The sequence below is a fragment of the Cherax quadricarinatus genome, chromosome 21 (assembly GCF_038502225.1).
Source record: "Cherax quadricarinatus isolate ZL_2023a chromosome 21, ASM3850222v1, whole genome shotgun sequence".
Taxonomy (NCBI): domain Eukaryota; kingdom Metazoa; phylum Arthropoda; class Malacostraca; order Decapoda; family Parastacidae; genus Cherax; species Cherax quadricarinatus.
In genome coordinates this window covers 15,226,198-15,246,684 of record NC_091312.1, presented here as the reverse complement: position 1 = coordinate 15,246,684, position 20,487 = coordinate 15,226,198, and the positions used below count along the sequence as shown (strand labels likewise).

Genomic DNA, 20,487 nt, shown 5'->3' with positions numbered 1-20,487 from the left:
GTCTCAGGGGTACAGTATATCATGGAGAGGCGCCCAGTTCCACTCTACGAATTGTCAGGTCCCAATTTCGGTTTCCCATGTTCCATTGGACTGTCCTTTATCAGCAAGCATGCAGAATTTACCTCAGACTTCACTGCTATAACACCTTAACTTTATCTTCCCTCCTAGCTGACAGCCCCATCTTTGACACAAACTCATTCACTGGCTTTTTGAGAGCAACAGATTTATTACACAACCTTTGATTATACCTCCTTTAGCACTCACCACACTTACAAACTCTACCCCTATTATACTCTCCACCCTCACTAGTTTCATATCAAGCATATTACACAGTTCACACACCCTACTTTGCAGCACTGTATAACCCTGGTGGATTTAGTATTTAGTTTATACAATTTACACACATGCAACAGCTTGTGTAAAGTGTGTAAAAGCCCAGCCACAGTACCATACTTTAAAATATTTGTAGTTCAAGGATTGACTGAAGAATTGTGCAGATTGTGCTACAGGACCTTAGGCCTACATTTTTTTAAAACCAAGTTATTTGATACAGAATTCCGAAGATACAGAACTCCACTCCACTGCTGCTCATTATAGTTAAAATGAGCAGCAGGCATGTACTCTGGATTAGAGTACCTTGGGGAAAGGATGCAGATTGGGAACAAATGTTAGAGGGGAGCTGGGTGCAAGGATTGTTATTAGGGCAAGTACTATTTCTGGTTTGTGAATGACAAACCAGATAGGACAGATAAACTAAAGAATATAATATAATCATAACTAAGCACTAAACCCGGTTGTACAGAATATATGAGGATAGAGAAAGGCTTCAAATGAATCTGGACAAACTACAGGGTTGATCAAATAATTTTTAATTCAGCCCCAGCAAATGCTAGGTTATAAAGATTAGGGAAGGGCCCAGAAAGCTAGAAATGGAGTATAGACTCTGGAAACAGAAGCTGCAACCTCATTTAGAGAACCCGAGAGCAAGCATATTGCCAAAGGTTCGCATATAGAATAATCTTTGCAGCCAATGCTCACTTGGTAAATCTTAGAGGCACCTTCAGGAATTTCAAATCATTCTGGGTGTTTTATTCAACATTTGTCAGGCCCGTCTTAGAGTACACAGCACCAATATGGTACACACCTGAGGAAGCATGTTAAACAGGATAAAGTGCAGAAATATGCAATAAGACTAGTTCCAGAGCTAAGGGGTATAAGCTATTAAGTGAGGTTAAAGGAACTAAATAACGACGCTGGACAGGACCAGGGCACAGCAGGAAGTTAGACATGAATGAGTCACAGGTATATCAAGAAGTACAGTAGAACCCCCATATCCACGGGAGATACATTCCAAGGACCTGCCATGGATACCGATACCATGGATAGTAGTGAACTCTATGTTCTATACATACCTATTATAGAGTTCAATTAATAAATTATGCACAAGAAGTGGAGAATTACCACTTTTTCACTGACAGGAAGCACTTCACAGCTTCTCTTGGGCTTTGAAGAACTGCCAGCTGCTCTACTTTCGCGTGTTGGGACCATTATTTCGCAAAATTAAGAGGTATTTTTTGGCCACAATAAACTGTGGATAACTGAAACTGCACATACCAAATCAATGGATACGAGGGTTCTACTGTATGTCTTCAGTGTAAGTGGTCAAGAAGTGGAATGACAATAAAATGGTAGAGGCAGATTCCATACAGTTTAAGAGTAGGTACAATAGAGCCTATGAGGCTAGGAGTGACTGACAAATGGAAAGTTGAGAGGAAGAAAATAAGGAAGTTTTTGTTTAATGAACAGCAGTATTTACTTTATACATTTATTTAAATCTATCGCCTGCCACCATAGGAAGATGGGATGGGCTGTGTCACCTGCAGACCAGCAACTTTGTCAAAGTCCTGAAATAAATATGAAAATACAATGTAGCAGCACCACCAAGAGTATCAAGATTCATGGTGCATAAATAATCTTCAATTAACAATTTATGGCTTACATATAACAAATCTCAAATGCAAAATTTGACCAAATAGTCTGAAATTATACATGCTCTTTACAACTACCACAAATTAGAGGGCTAGCAAAATGTCATACATGTGGTTGGTTTCAAGGCTTCCCATTTGTCTAAAAATTTCTCTTATTTCTAGATTAGTTGCTGGAGAATGTCAGTAAACCCATCACAATGTTTGTAACCTTTGACTAGATTTATGTCATGTTTTGCCCACAAGCAATACACATCAATTTAACCCTTTGACTGTTTCAGGCCCCTCTCTGAAACTGTCATTCTATGTCGCTCAATTTTTGAAAAAAAAAAAAATTATTTTTTCTTATGAAATGATAGAGAATCTTTTCCCGATGGTAATGACACCAAATGTTCGAAATTTGGTCGAAAACTCGTGGAATTATGCTCCCGCGAAGTTAGCGGTCTCGGCGACATATGCGTATCGGCGATTTCGCCGACTTTGAGCCCAATTTTCAGCCAATTCCATTGTTTCAGTTGACCAAACTCATAGCTATTTCTTTAGAACTCCATTTTATCTATCAGCTGAGTACAAGAAACCTCCCATTTACTAATTTGGACTACCCAATATGGTGGTCAGAAATTGGCAATTTGGCCAATTTCACGCAAAATAAAAAAGATGCCAATTTCAAAATAGGGTCCAGAATAAACAAGGTAGACATTCGTGGCACTAAAATAACATATGCTCTGTTCATTAGTCACATCTCTAGGCCCCTCTTATATTATTATTGCTTTCTATTTTGATTTTTTATTCATACAAAAAAATACAAAATTTACTGTTATGCAGACGACTGCATTATTGTAAAAATGGTATAAATAATATCAGTGCACTAGTGAAAGAATATTAGACTCCCCAGTTGACGTGTATTGGACGTGTGGTGTGATTTATGTACTCTTGAACATTGGTAAAAATCGAACATTTCCGCTACTTTGAGCTCAGTTTCAAGGTCGTTTTCATCGTAAAAGTAATGAAAATCATCTCTATTTCTGTAATATGTTGTCCATTTTATCACCTAAGACCATGAAAACGCGAATACAACGATAAATACTATACGAAAATACACCTCAAAGTCGGCGTTTTATTCCAAAAAAACGATCAGTTTTTTTTTTCTCATTACGCAATGTGTGCTGCAGGATTTTTATGTGGTGCACACTGACCACACAGACCCATTCTCTCACATGTGGGCCTACCAGCTTTCTCCCACTTGATTTGAAGCCGCTAGAATTATTGAGTATATATACGTCAGAAACATTGGCTCGTAAGACGTATTTATACGTCGAAAACAGTCAAAGGGTTAAGCAATATCTCTATCTAGTCAGGTAGGCTGAAATTTAGATGAATATCAATCCATGATCACCCATACAATTTATTATAAACACCTATTATTATTATTATCACACTGGCCGATTCCCACCAAGGCAGGGTGGCCCGAAAAAGAAAAACTTTCACCATAATTCACTCCATCACTCTTGCCGGAAGGGTGCTTTACACTACAGTTTTTAAACTGCAACATTAACACCCCTCCTTCAGAGTGCAGGCACTGTACTTCCCATCTCCAGGACTCAAGTCCGGCCTGCCAGTTTCCCTGAACCCCTTCATAAATGTTACTTTGCTCACACTCCAACAGCACGTCAAGTATTAAAACCATTCATCTCCATTCACTCCTATCAAACACGCTCACGCACGCCTGCTGGAAGTCCAAGCCCCTCGCACACAAAACCTCCTTCACCCCCTCCCTCCAACCTTTCCTAGGCCGACCCCTACCCCGCCTTCCTTCTACTACAGACTGATACACTCTTGAAGTCATGGTTTCGCTCCATTCTCTCTACATGTCCGAACCACCTCAACAACCCTTCCTCAGCCCTCTGGACAACAGTTTTGGTAATCCCGCACCTCCTCCTAACTTCCAAACTACGAATTCTCTGCATTATATTCACACTACACATTGCCCTCAGACATGACATCTCCACTGCCTCCAGCCTTCTCCTCGCTGCAACATTCATCACCCATGCTTCACACCCATATAAGTGTTGGTAAAACTATACTCTCATACATTCCCCTCTTTGCCTCCAAGGACAAAGTTCTTTGTCTCTACAGACTCCTAAGTGCACCACTCACCCTTTTCCCCTCATCAATTCTATGATTCACCTCATCCTTCATAGACCCATCCGCTGACACGTCCATTCCCAAATATCTGAATACATTCACCTCCTCCATACTCTCTCCCTCCAATCTGATATCCAATCTTTCATCACCTAATATTTTTGTTATCCTCATAACCTTACTCTTTCCTGTATTCACTTTTAATTTTCTTCTTTTGCACACCCTACCAAATTCATCCACCAATCTCTGCAACTTCTCTTCAGAATCTCCCAAGAGCACAGTGTCATCAGCAAAGAGCAACTGTGACAACTCCCACTTTATGTGTGATTCTTTATCTTTTAACTCCACGCCTCTTGTCAAGACCCTCGCATTTACTTCTCTTACAACCCCATCTATAAATATATTAAACAACCACGGTGACATCACACATCCTTGTCTAAGGCCTATTTTTACTGGGAAATAATTTCCCTCTTTCGTATGTACTCTAACTTGAGCCTCACTATCCTCGTAAAAACTCTTCACTGCTTTCAGTAACCTACCTCCTACACCATACACCTGCAACATCTGCCACATTGCCCCCCTATCCACCCTGTCATACGCCTTTTCCAAATCCATAAATGCCACAAAGACCTCTTTAGCCTTATCTAAATACTGTTCACTTATATGTTTCACTGTAAACACCTGGTCCACACACCCCCTACCTTTCCTAAAGCCTCCTTGTTCATCTGCTATCCTATTCTCCGTCTTACTTTTAATTCTTTCAATAATAACTCTACCATACACTTTACCAGGTATACTCAACAGACTTATCCCCCTATAATTTTTGCACTCTCTTTTGTCCCCTTTGCCTTTATACAAAGGAACTATGCATGCTCTCTGCCAATCCCTAGGTACCTTACCCTCTTCCATACATTTAATAAATAATTGCACCAACCACTCCAAAACTATATCCCCACCTGCTTTTAACATTTCTATCTTTATCCCATCAATCCCGGCTGCCTTACCCCCTTTCATTTTACCTACTGCCTCACGCACTTGCCCCACACTCACAACTGGCTCTTCCTCACTCCTACAAGATGTTATTCCTCCTTGCCCTATACACGAAATCACAGCTTCCCTATCTTCATCAACATTTAACAATTCCTCAAAATATTCCCTCCATCTTCCCAATACCTCTAACTCTCCATTTAATAACTCTCCTCTCCTATTTTTAACTGACAAATCCATTTGTTCTCTAGGCTTCCTTAACTTGTTAATCTCACTCCAAAACTTTTTCTTATTTTCAACAAAATTTGTTGATAACATCTCACCCACTCTCTCATTTGCTCTCTTTTTACATTGCTTCACCACTCTCTTAACCTCTCTCTTTTTCTCCATATACTCTTCCCTCCTTGCATCACTTCTACTTTGTAAAAATTTCTCATATGCTAACTTTTTCTCCCTTACTACTCTCTTTACATCATCATTCCACCAATCGCTCCTCTTCCCTCCCGCACCCACTTTCCTGTAACCACAAACTTCTGCTGAACACTCTAACACTACATTTTTAAACCTACCCCATACCTCTTTGACCCCATTGCCTATGCTCTCATTAGCCCATCTATCCTCCAATAGCTGTTTATATCTTTCCCTAACTGCCTCCTCTTTTAGTTTATAAACCTTCACCTCTCTCTTCCCTGATGCTTCTATTCTCCTTGTATCCCATCTACCTTTTACTCTCAGTGTAGCTACAACTAGAAAGTGATCTGATATATCTGTGGCCCCTCTATAAACATGTACATCCTGAAGTCGACTCAACAGTCTTTTATCTACCAATACATAATCCAACAAACTACTGTCATTTCGCCCTACATCATATCTTGTATACTTATTTATCCTCTTTTTTTTAAAATATGTATTACCTATAACTAAACCCCTTTCTATACAAAGTTCAATCAAAGGGCTCCCATTATCATTTACACCTGGCACCCCAAACTTACCTACCACACCCTCTCTAAAAGTTTCTCCTACTTTAGCATTCAGGTCCCCTACCACAATTACTCTCTCACTTGGTTCAAAGGCTCCTATACATTCACTTAACATCTCCCAAAATCTCTCTCTCCCCTCTGCATTCCTCTCTTCTCCAGGTGCATACACGCTTATTATGACCCACTTCTCGCATCCAACCTTTACTTTAATCCACATAATTCTTGCATTTACACATTCATATTCTCTTTTCTCCTTCCATAACTGATCATTCAACATTACTGCTACCCCTTCCTTTGCTCTAACTCTCTCAGATACTCCAGATTTAATTGCATTTATTTCCCCCCACCGAAACTCCCCTACCCCCTTCAGCTTTGTTTCGCTTAGGGCCAGGACATCCAACTTCTTTTCATTCATAACATCAGCAATCATCTGTTTCTTGTCATCTGCACTACATCCACGCACATTCAAGCATCCCAGTTTTATAAAGTTTTTCTTCTTCTCTTTTTTAGTAAATGTCTACAAGAGAAGGGGTTACTAGACCATTGCTCCCGGCATTTTAGTCGCCTCATACGACACGCATGGCTTACGGAGGAAAGATTCTTTTCCACTTCCCCATGGACAATAGAAGAAATAAAGAACAAGAGCTATGTAGAAAAAGGAGAAAAACCTAGATGTATGTATATATATATGTATATATGCATGTGCATGTCTGTGAAGTGTGACTAAAGTGTAAGTTGGAGTAGCAAGATATCCCTGTTATCTAGCGTGTTTATGAGACAGAAAAAGACACCAGCAATGCTACCATCATGCAAAACAGTTACAGGTTTCTGTTTCACAGTCATCTGGCAGGATGGTAGTACTTCCCTGGGTGGTTGCTGTCTACCAACCTACACCTATTATTGACGGTAAAAGTCACCCCGAATTCTTCATAGTATGGATGTGTCAATTGTAAAACTTAAAATCCTTCTCTAAAATTTTAATTTACTGCACAATGCAGAAATGTGGTGTCTTAAATACCAAGAATCACTGCTTACACAGTGCTAACACTTTCTGGGTCCATCCCATAGTTCTATGGCTTTGAAGCCAGGGTCCAAGATGTAGAACTACGTCATGAGTTCAGCTCACTCAGATAAGCTGTGAACGGTAAACCTGGGCCTAGACATGAGAGAATGCATCTACGTGATAAGTGTGCACCTTATAAAACAAATCCTGCAGTACACAGTGCCAAATGAAAAAAAGGAAACTGTAATCCTATTTTTGGATTAACCCTTTCACTGTCGGTCCCATAATATTACGGCTTGCAAGCCAGTGTTGGTCCCGTAATAGTACACCAAAATTCTAGCAACTTCAAATCTTATGGGAGAAAGCTGGTAGGCTTACATATGAGAGAATGGGTCTGAGCGGTCAGTGCACACAGTATAAAAAAAAATCCTGCGGCATACAGTGCATGAGGAAAAAAGAAACTCCGATCATGTGTTTCATTTAAAACTGACTTTGCGGTGTATTTTCGTATGGTATTTATGATTGTATTCTCATTTTCTTAGTCTTATCTGATAGAATGGAAGATATATTACAGAACTAGATATGATTCTACATGGTTTACAAACTGTGTGAATAAAAATTCAAAATGGAAAGCAAGCATAATATAAAAGGGGCCTGGAGATATGACTAATGAAGAGAGAAAATGTTACTTTCGTGCTAGGAATGTTTGCATTTTCTGGACCCTATTTTGAAATGGGCCTTCCTTGAATTGTGTATGAAATTGGCCAAATTTCCAATTTCTGATTACTTTATTGGGTAGTTGAAATCGGTAAATGGGCAGTTTCTTGTACTCAATTGATAGAACAAAATGAGTTCTAGCAAAATAGCCATGCGTTTGGTCAACTGTAACAATGGAATTGGCTGAAAATAGGGCTCAAAGGAGGCAAAATCACCAATGCATAAATATCACCAAGACCACTAAATTTGTAAGAACATAATTCTGTAAGCTTTCCATCGAATTTTGTACTTTTGGTGTCAATACCATCAGGAAAAGTTTCTCTATCGTTTCATAAGAATTTTTTTTTTTAAATTCTTTGACACTGAGAGTAAGTTTGTGAGCAGGGGCTCTCGACAGTAAAAGGGTTAAAACAGTGACTTTGCAGTGTATTTTTGTATGGTTTTTACGGTTATATTTGCAGTTTCTTGGTCTCATTTGATAGAATGGAAGACATTACAGAAATAGAATGATTTTGATTGGTATTAGTACTGAAAATAGCTTGAAACTGAGCTCGAAGTAGCAGAAACGTTCAATTTTTGGCGACGGTCAAGAGTAAACAAATCACATCAACTGGTGGGTATAATGTACATTCATGAATGTGTTGATATTATTTATTACAATATTGCATAACAGTAAATCTTCTATTTTTTGGTGTGGATAAAAATCCTTTATGTGAATGAAAAATCAATATGAAATTCATCTGTAAAGCCTGGAAATGTAACTAATAAACAGAGGAAATGTTATTTTAGTGCCAAGAATGCCTGCACTGTTTATTCTGGACCCTATTTTGAACTTTGTGTGAAATTGGCCAAATTACTAATTTTTAATTACTTTATTGGGTAGTTGAAATAGACGACTGGGCAGGTTCTTGTGCTCAATCGATAAAACGGAAGTGATACTAGCGAAATAGCTAAGAATTTGGTCGACTGGAATAACGTAATTGGCCTAAAATAGGAGTCAAAGTGAACAAAAATCAACGATGCATAAATATCACCAACGCAGCAAAATTCATGATGTAATTTCGTCAATTTTCCATCAAATTTCATACTTTTTGTTTTATTACCTTCAGAGAAAGATTCTCTACCATTTCATAAGAAAATTTTTTTTTTTAATTCTTGGACCGTGGACGGACCCTCAAAGTGTTAAAACATCAACTTTGTGGCGTATTTTTCCATGGTTTTATAATTGTTTTCATGGTTTCTTGGTCTCATTGACAGAATGGAAGTTACAGTACAGATACAGACATGATTTTGATTGGTTTAAGGCTGAAAATAGCTTGAAATTGAGCTCAAAGTAGCTGAAATGTTCAATCCTAAAACTAATCAAAATCATCTCTATATTTGTACTCTATCTTCCATTCTATCAAATGAGACAAAAAAAAAAGTGAATATAACCATAAAAACCATGCAAAAATTCTTTGTGAATAAAAAATCAAAATGGAATTCATGTGTAAAGCCTAGAAACATAATTAATGAACAGAGGAAATGCTATTTCAGTGCCAGGAATGCCTGCATTGTTTATTCTAGACAGTATTTTGAAACTGGGATGTTTTGAAATTTGTGTGAAACTGGCCAAATTACCAATTTTTGAGGACTTTATTGGATAGTTGAAATAGCTGATTGGGCAGTTTTTTGTGATCCACTGATAAAATAGAAGGCACACTAGCAAAATAGCTAAGAATTTGGTCAACTAAAATAGGACTAAGTGGGCAAAATCACCAATGCCTAAATATTGCCAACACAGCAAAATTTGTGATAGTGTAATTTCATCAATTTTCCATCAAATTTCATACTTTTTGTTTTATTACCTTCAGAAAAACTACTATTTCATAAGAAAAATAACAATTTTCTTTGAAAATTCTTGCACCCTGTGAACAAGTTTTAGATCTGGGGTCTGGGTCCTGAAAGGGTTAATGAAGCATAAAAACTGCTAGACTGTACTTACCATCAATTTAAGCATCTCCTTTGTGTCAGCATCAACTTCTATGATACCCTGTTCTAAAGCAGAAACCTCGGGCACATAGTTGTCACGGCGCTCGCGCTCCTCCTCCTGCAACTTAATGGATATCCCACGCACTGGTCCACGTTGGATACGTTTCATCAAGTGGGTAACAAACCTGCATTAAAGCATCACACAAGTTAGCTTGTCTACCAACCATATTGCAAAAATTCAGAATCAAGATTACTAAAAGGTCAAAACATACTTCAGATAGAAAATAAAAATCAGAAGTTCAATGTAAACAGGTGGAGTTCTAAGCCTGAGAAGATGGGGCACAAAATTTGTTTAAAAATGGCCAATGACAGTCGACCTATAAAGTTTAAGAATACAGTACATGCACACACACAACAAAGGCATTAAAGTACATTACTATAACTTATAGTACAGAAGCTTCAGTAATGAACTGTAAATATTGGTCTAGTATTCAATTTTATCAGGATGTTGTGGAACTGCTTTGATAATGAAGTATTTATATATAATTGACTACTGTCATTCAAAAGCTATATACTAAACCTCTAAGTCATAAAGAACCTTAATTTCCTTTTAAGAATGTAAAGGATGCTTAAGATAATCCCGAGTATTTGAAAATCTTTCACCATAAAGAATAACTAAGAAACCTTAATTTGTTGGGCTAGAAGAATGTAAAGTTCCAACAATTTGTTAGTTTCTGAAGGCACGGAATATACAAAAACCTACAGTAGTTCTAAAGCTGGCAAACAAGGAAACAGTATATACGTACATAAGTATGTACACACTATACATACATACTTTTCATACAAGACGTACTAACCCTGCAATCTTGTTGCGAAGAGGCTTCGAAGGGATAATTGCTATCTCCTCACAAATTCGCTTATTTGTGTGAAAATCACTGCCCAGGCGGGTGTAATATTTCTCAATGATGACACGAGCAGCCTTCTTCACTGTCTTGGTACGTACACGACCCTTGAGAATATTAAAAAGAATTTAATTATTAACACATTATTAGACTTGTAATGAATTAGTTTTATATGAAGACATGATGCATACCTTATCTATTGACCAGACTAATATAAACCCACTCACCACACTAATATAAATATGTTCCACATACAGAGTTGCAACCAACAATTTAAAGTACAGTAGCTTGACCTGGCACACCTGACATTTGCAAAATGCAAGAGGGATATAAACACTCAGTGACTGTACAATTATTAATAACCAGAAAAGTATTGTATACCATAAGTAATAATTTACGAACCTGGCCCAAGGCTGGGCTCGGGGAAGAGGAAAGCTCTTGAAACTTATCAAAGGTGACCGAAAATATCAAAAGAATAAAAGAAATGTGGGCTGACATCTAGATCAAGTATATGGGCTGAGATCTAGATTACAACCCTCCATATTACTCTAAATGCAAGTTCAGTATCCGTGAATTCACCATCCACACGCTCCTAAACATGCTGAGGATTTTTTTTTAGCACAGCAGACAATCATGTCATGCGATCATTGCTCACATTTTCAATAGTTATGCTTTCATTTCCAATAAGAGTGCCATACCCATTAGCCCTTAAACTGTCCAAACGCAGATCTACGTTCACTCACCTAGCACTCCAAATGTAGATCTACGTTCGATTTTACATGCTTTCTTATGTAAAAAAAAATGCAGATCTACATTCGGAACGCTATGAGAGTGAACATAAATCTACGTTTGGACAGTTTAAGGGTTAAGGAATGCCAGAGTGGAATTCATGTCCACTGGTAGCATGTATTTCTGTTAAGGAGTACCATGGCAGGCAGGCAACTATACTGTTTTAGCAGTGCAGGGGAGGATGAACGGATATAAATAAACAGCCTCCTATGTAGGTTACTGTATCTGGATGTGTACCGGATGAGTTTTGCTCAGTTTTTCCTTCCTTTCATCACCCCATCTTGTCTCTGGACCTCTATCATGGCACCCAATCATCTCTAGGTTATTTATCTTGGCATCCAAATGAGGTGCAGGTGATGCTGGTTAAGCAAGAAAGAAAACTGTCAAATTATGCCTATTTTGAAAAAAACTAGAGGCAATTGTGATGCTGAGGGGTGATGCATGCCTCAGAGATGCCACAAGTCTTTGGTATTACAAAATCAACGATTTATTCGAGAAAATGAGACCGAGGTAAAAAGGCTTGTGCAATGAGTTATCCTCAATGTGACAAAATCTGTGAGAGGATGAAGAACACCCCAAAAACGAAATGCACATTTAGTTCTGGATGGTTTAATAGGTTTAAAATACGCAGAGGGCATAAAACTAACCAGCAGCATATGACAAAATACCCAAGCACTCCACTGCATCAACTAATGAAGCTGTATCAACATCCCAAAATCCCCAACCTTCAACATCACATATCAATCCCAACCACAAACACTGTACAGTATTAATTTAACCATTTTGTAGCAACATGTACTCATTCTTTTAACTGTCTGGATGGTTTAATAGGTTTAAAATATGCAGAGGGCTTTATAAAGAAATGCAGCATAAAACTAACCAGCAGCATATGACAAAATATCCAAGCACTCCACTGCATCAACTAATTAAGCTGTATCAACATTCCAAAATCCCCAACCTTCAACATCACATATCAATCCCAACCACAAACACTGTACAGTATTAATTTAACCATTTTGTAGCTACATGTACTCATTCTTTTAACTGTCTGAATTTCATTAGAGCTCAGGCATTTCACAAGGCATACTCATCAACAATATGAAGATGCAAAAATCGGTTCTGAAAATAAGGATAACATTCAGAGTACATGTCTATGGTAAAGTAACTTATAACACAAAATAAGAAAAATGTTCCGAGTACAGGTCTGTGATAAAGTTACCCATACAACAAAATAAGAAAAAAATTATGCAAATATAAACAATGCAAGTTAAGATAAGATGCAGTTTGAAAGGAATAAATTGATTAAAGAATCTCAGCACAGTTTTACAAAGGAGAGTTCCTGTCTTACGAATTTATTAACTTTTTTTTACTAAGGTATTTGAGGAGGCCAATCATGGTAATGAATATGATATTGTGTATATGGACTTCAGTAAGGCTTTTGATAGAGTCCCACAACAGAGACTACTGAGGAAAATCAAGGCACATGGAACAGGAGAAATTTTTTCCTGGAAAGAGGCGTAGTTGACAGATAGGCAGCAGAGAGTTTGCACAAATGGGGAGAAATTAGAGTGGAGAAGTGCCACGGGCAGTGTTCCACAGGGGTCAGTGCTGGGCCCCTTGTTCACAACCTACATAAACGACACAGATGAGGGAATAAATAGCGACATAAGCAAGTTTGCCAAAATAGGCTGTTGAATTCATTCTGACAAGGACATTAAAGCACTCCAGGAAGATTTGAATAGATTGATGCAGTGGTCAGAGAAGTGGTAGATGCAGTTTAATACAGAAATGCAAAGTTTTAAACATTGGACAGGAAAATAACCATGCCACATATAAACTAAATAATGTAGAATTTAATAGTACTGATTGCAAAAAGGATTTAGGAGTTCTGGTTAGCAGTAATCTAAAACCAAGACAACAGTGCATCAGTGTTCGCAATAAAGTGAACAGAATCCTTGGCTTCATATCAAGAAACATAAATAATAGGAATCCTCAGGTTGTTCTTCAACTCCTTGGTTAGGCCTCATTTAGATTATGCTGCACAGTTTTGGCCAATGTATTACAAAATGGATATAAATGCACTGGAAAACATACAAAGGAAGATGACAAAGTTGATCTCATGTATCAAAAATCTTCCCTATGAAGATAAACTGAAGGCCCTGAATCTGCACTCTCTAGAAAGGCACAGAATTAGCAGGGATATGATTGAGGTGTATAAATGGAAAACAGGAATAAGGGAATGTAAATAGCGTGCTAAAATTATCTAGCCAAGACAGGACTTGCAGCAATGGTTTTAAGATGAAAAATTCAGATTCAGAAAGGATATAGGAAAGCAATGATATGGTAATAGAGTTGTGGATGAGTGGAACACTCTCTCGAGTACCGTCATAGAAGCTAAAACGTTGTGTAGTTTTAAAAATAGGTTAGATAAATACATGAATGGGTGTGGGTGGGTGTGAGTTGGATCTGATTAGCCTGTACTAATAGGTCTGAAGTCGTGCTTCCTTCCTTAAGTGGATGTGACCTGACCTGACTAGGTTGGGTCATTGGCTTAAGCCAGTAGGAGACTTGGACCTGCTTTGCATGGGCCAGTAGGCCTGCCGCAGTGTTCTTTCTTTCTTATGTTCTTATTTTTAACCCAGAGGGTTAGCCACCCAGGATAATCCAAGAAAATCAGTGTATCATTGAGGGCTGTCTTATTTCCATTGGGGTCCTTCAATCTTGTCTCCAAGGATACAACCCACACCAGTCAACTGACACCCAGGCACCTACTTACTGCTAGGTGTAAGAAACATGACCAATGTTTCCACCTGTCAGGAACTGAACCACAGACACTCAGTATGTGAGGTGTTGCCTACTGAGCCACAGGATAATGAAGTAGCATCAAGATTTAGACACGTGCAACACCTGGGTATCTTTACTGTAGACGTTTTGCCATCCAGTGATTCTAGAACATAACATGAAGACAGTGTAACTACATATATATCACTATATTTCTACTGTCTTCAAATTATGTCCTAGAATCTGTATTGATAAAGCCACTGGCTGGCAAAATGTTTATAATAAAGATACCCAGACGTTGCACATGTCTAAATCTTCATTTTATTGGTATTGTATACCATTCTTGTACAAGTAGTATCAACAACAGAGTAGGAATAGCACTATTAATTGCACAAATTAATGGCACTGCAATGAAGTAGAGGGTACACTGGACTGTACATGAACTATAATGGGCATGAGCTGTGAGCTATTCAGTCTGTCATGCACTGGTTTTGTAAGATTTGTCTGAGTGGAATTAATTCCCGAGTAGCATCACTGAAGAAAAAATCCTGGGTAACTTTAATAATAGGTTAGACAAGTACATAAGTGGGTGTGGGGTAGGCCTGAGTTAGACCCACCTAGCATGGGCTAGGAGGTCTGCTGTATGCTTCTATTGCTATTATATTTAGAGGAAAGCCCTAAACCTGTAAGAGCCACACAGCGCTTGGGGAATGGAAATCAATTAGTGTGTCCAAGGAAGAGATGGGACAAGTCCAATTCGAAGGATCAAGAGCTCTTCACCAGCATCAAGGAACCTCCCTTCAGGGGATATGTTATTACAGTACAATATATACTTAATTTATAAATATTTGACATGGTAGAACAATACACACAACCATATGACAACTTAGAATATATCCATGTTTTTGCTTACAAAAAAAAAAATCAAAGTAACAAGAACGTTCCCTACATGATATTTATCAATGGTTAAACATATTTACAAGTATATGAATAAGACAATATGACAATTTATGGAGACGTCTCGTCAACCAAGACTTTTGTCTCATTCAACTATATAATATACTTTTTAGAAATAAAGATTATTATTATTATTACTATTATTATTATTATGAGTAGTAGTAGTATAAATTATTATTTATTAGTAGTAAGACCAACTTAGTAGTTTGTTTACGTTACCAAAACACAATCACCACATTTAAATTTCATATATCATCCAAAGTACAACACCGGAGCGGCCACCAGCACATAACCCGCAATGCCAAACAATACCTTTACAACATGAACATAGAAATATGAGACAGGAGCTCACCATTGTGCTGGATTAGTTGGATGTTGATCACTTTACTCACATTCACACGAGCCGAGATATCTCTGGCTGGACTAAAGAAGGAGGTTTACTCTCGCCGCCGACAGATGTCACCACCATCTACGGCGCCAACTTCAAATTATGATAAACTAAAATGACAATTTTATTTCTCAATTAACTTATATAGAAGTTACATGGAAGTTCACACTATCTTTTTGGTTACAGCTTGAAAGAATTGTAGTGAAAGGGCAATTTGATTCAAGTGAATGTCCAAAGCAGAGCCACTTATATATAGCATTTTGATCAAACTAGTCCTAGAACTTACTTAATAATAATTTTTATTTCTAAAAGCACAAAGTACACAGGCCTAGCTGACACTACTATACAGAAAGTTCCTTGTTATGTAGAGCATTTCGGGCAAATTAGGTCAATTTTGTCCCAGGATGCGACCCACACCAGTCGACTAACACCCAGGTACCTATTTTACTGATAGGTGAACATGGATAGCAGGTGCCTTAAGGAAACACGTCCTAATATTTTCAGCCGTACCGGGATCGACCCCCGGACCTTAGGGTGTGAGCTGGTAATCGGGCCACTGGACACTGTGGTGCACAATACCATAAAGTTAAAGAATTCAGAATATAACACAGGTAGAATCGACCCCTGTAACCACCTACAGGTGTCTGACTTTTTGGGTATCCCAGGTAATTTATACGTATGTTACTCTGGAGTCTGGCTGTGTGAATAAAGTACGTACTGTGTATGCTGATACCGAGTTTGCAAGTTCGAATCCTGCTGTGAACTGAGAGATAATGCTTGTAAATAAATTCACCTGTTTGGACATTGTTAAGCATGTGTTACTATGTACCAACCTCTTATTTAATGACTTAAATGATTCAAACAGTTACTGTAATTACTACACAGCAGAACAATCAAAGGCACTTCTCAGAGCCAACAACAACATAACTATCTTTAACTACAATATCAGATCTTTAAGCAAGCATTATGATGACCTCCTAGCATTACTAAATTCCTTGCATGCCAATATGTCCATCATTACACTAACTGAAACCTGGCTAAAGCCTGATATTACAGATCTCTATGCCATTCCTGGTTACACAGCCATACACAACTGTAGGCCAGACCAACAAGGGGGTGGCACAGCTATATACTACTCAGACCAACTAGAATGTATCACTAATACTTGCACAAGGGATGAACATGGGGAATATATAATAGCTAAATTCAAATCCAAATACCTACAAAAACCTCTCACAGTGATAAACATCTACAGAATTCCACAATCAAACATTAGCCAATTTAGTCAAAACCTAGGAAGTATGATAACTGATGCACGCATGAACAAAGATCACTTACTACTCTCAGGTGACTTCAATATAAATCTCCTGCAAGATCAGGACCCACACGTTACTGAATTCACAAACACAATGAGTAACTGCATGTTGCTACCAACAGTAACAAAACCTACAAGAGTTATAGAGACTAGTGTTTCCCTACTTGACCACATCTGGACCAACACCATATCCTCTTTAAAATCAGGCATAATTACAGATAATACCACAGACCACTACCCTACTTTCCTCATAACAACTCTTGGTAAAATACCCCAAGACACTACTAAAGTCACCTTCAGACTTCACAATGAGGCAGCCATTAATAACTTCACAACAGCAGTAACAAACATTGACTGGCACACTGAGCTAGAAATCTTTACAGATATTGACGCATGTTTTAATAATTTTCTAAAAAAGACCCAATACCTTTATAACAAGCACTGCCCTAAAAAAAACTAAACAGATGACAGCTAAGAGACTGAACAGTCCCTGGCTAACACCCAGCATTCTCAAATCCATAAATACAAAACACCGATATGAAAAACAGTACAGAATGGGTCACATAACCAGAGACCAAACAAAACGTTACTCGTCAATCCTAACCAGCCTGATAAGAAGGGCAAAAAAATTGTATTATGAGAACAGATTATCCAACTTACGAGGTGATATAAAAAAGACCTGGAAGACCCTATCAGAAATTCTGGGAACAAAAAAGATATCACGACATAGCGAAATAAAATTAGCAAAATCAGATGAACCCCAACTCCCACCAACAGAAACAGCAAACAGACTCAATGATTTCTTCTCCACTATAGGTCAAAACCTTGCCAATAATATCCCAAGCTCAGATACCCCACCAAATGACTACCTCACTGGCAACTACCCGAACACACTGTTCCTAGCTCCGACTAACCCATACGAAGTCTCCCTTATTATCAACGCACTGAAAAACAAGGCAGGAGATTTAAATACCTTACCACCCTTTATATACAAAAAAGCGTCACAAGTACTATCACCAATCATTGCAACACTCTTTAACAAATCCATTGAATCCTCCACCTTCCCTACAGTTCTCAAAATAGCAAGGGTCACCCCGATCCATAAAGGAGGAGACCAAACAGAGTTGAATAACTATAGGCCAATATCCAATTTACACCCTCTCTCAAAAATCTTCGAAAAATTAATTCATAAACGAATCTACTCCTACCTCATCTCCCATAACATTCTCAACCCCTGCCAATTTGGATTCAGGCCTAATAAAAATACTAATGATGCTATTATACACATGCTAGAACATATATACACTGCAATAGAGAAAAAAGAAGTCCCACTGGGGATCTTCATTGACTTACGTAAAGCTTTTGATACAGTTGACCATGACTTGCTCCACGTAAAATTGTCACACTATGGTATTAGAGGGCACTCCCTCAACTACCTCAAGTCTTACCTCAGCAACAGAAGCCAATATGTGTACGCAAATGGGGCAAGCTCTTCCGCACAACCAATTACAGTTGGTGTCCCACAGGGAAGTGTCCTTGGCCCTCTTCTCTTTCTCCTATACATAAATGACCTACCAAATGCTTCGCAATTACTCAAACCCACACTTTTTGCAGATGACACCACATACGTCTTCTCTCACCCGAGCCCAGTCACGCTAGCCAATACTGTAAACACCGAATTACAGAAAATATCTACCTGGATGAGGACTAACAAACTTACACTAAACATTGACAAAACCTACTTCATTCAGTTTGGTAGCAGAGCTACAGATGTACCTCTTAACATAACGATAAACGGATCACCTATCACAAAGCTAACAGAGGGAAAATTCTTAGGAATCCACCTCGATAATAGACTCAAATTTCATACACATATACAACAAATTTCTAAGAAAATTTCCAAGACTGTAGGCATACTATCGAAGATACGGTACTATGTTCCACAGTCAGCCCTCCTGGCCCTTTATCACTCTCTTATTTACCCCTATCTCACCTATGGAATTTGTGCATGGGGCTCAACAACAACTAACCATCTCAGACCACTAATTACCCAACAAAAGGCTGCAGTTAGAATGATAACAAATTCTCACTACAGGCAGCACACTCCACCAATATTCAAAACACTCAACCTACTCACCATACAAAACATCCATACTTATTATTGCACTTATTACATACATAGAACACTTAACTCTGATATTAACCCTCCCCTCAAACATCTCCTTGCCAACCTCAACAGAACACATGACCATAATACAAGGCACAGATCACTCTTTGATGTTCCTCGTGTCCATCTCACGCTATGCAAAAACTCAATGCACATAAAAGGCCCTAAAATCTGGAATTCATTACCTGTAAATATAAAAGAAACACTACCTGTTTATAAATTCAAGTCTCTTCTCAAAGTTCACTTACTCACTCAGAACCAAATAAATACTGAATAATTGAACCATATAAATTGTATATCCTAAATGTTACTCACAATTATATCACACAAATGTTAAACCTAACTTTGTTATTTTTTTTTAAATACACTACCTAACAGAATACCTAACAGAATACCTCTGTATGTGTGCTCAAATTGTAATAAATAAATAAATAAATAAATAAAAAATAAAATTCTACTGAATGAACAGCAATGCATGCAACCATATGACCTGTCTTTGTAATACTCATTTGTATTTTATAGTTATCTGTTTACAATAATGTCTTATCACTGATTTCATCATTGCTTAGTTAATCTTAAGTTAATTTTAAGCCAGCCCGTAATGCTATGCATATAAGTGGCTTTGGCATGCTGCTCTTACCTGTAGCTTTTTTTCACACAGGTGTACCTCTGTATGTATGCTAAAGAGCTTTTAGGCCAGTTAGTTAAATAAATGCACCCCATAAAGTAAATAAATACATAATTGGTCCAGGGACTGGACTCCAAAGTTTTGATAGCTGAGCAAGTTACAGAGGTAATGAACTCACAATTTACAAAGGTAATGAACTACTCGAATGGTGTGGGTCGCATTCTGTGGGACAAGATTGAGGACCCAAATGGAAATCAGACAGACAGTCCTCTTGGGTTAATCATCCGAACAAAATTTTATCTAGGTGGATACAAGCATGCGGCCGAACCTTAGTTACTTCTACTGTCTCCGGCCTTATATTCTTCTGAATAGTAACTATATGACGGAACAAAACTTTGAAGCTCCCAGCTGCTGAACCTTTAATGGAATATGTGACGATATAAGAACATAAGAACGAAGTCAAAATGATAACAAATTCCCACTACAGGCAGCACACTCCACCAATATTGAAAACTCTAAACCTACTCACCATACAAAACATCCATACTTATTATTGTACCTACTACATATATAGAACACTTAACTCGGATATAAACCCTCCCCTCAAACGCCTCCTTACCAACCTCAACAGAACACATGACAATAACACAAGGCACAGATCACTCTTTGATGTTCCTCGTGTCCATCTCACACTATGCAAAAACTCAATGCCAAATATCTGGAATTCAGTACCTGTGAATATAAAAGAAGCACTGTCTGTTTATAAATTCAATTC

General features: G+C 38.0%; 1 protein-coding gene across 1 annotated transcript; it reads right to left on the bottom strand.

Moving 5' to 3' along the window:
* Window positions 1–1,811: 1,811 nt before the first annotated feature.
* RpS17 (ribosomal protein S17) lies at window positions 1,812–15,702 on the bottom strand. Its single transcript, XM_053777178.2, has 4 exons — window positions 15,567–15,702; window positions 10,643–10,794; window positions 9,799–9,970; window positions 1,812–1,904 (listed from the first exon to the last, which is right to left on the bottom strand). Exons 1-4 carry the CDS (start codon window positions 15,567–15,569, stop codon window positions 1,836–1,838), a joined length of 396 nt encoding a protein of 131 aa, XP_053633153.1. The 5' UTR covers window positions 15,570–15,702; the 3' UTR covers window positions 1,812–1,835.
* Between the last annotated feature and the right edge of the window lie 4,785 nt (window positions 15,703–20,487).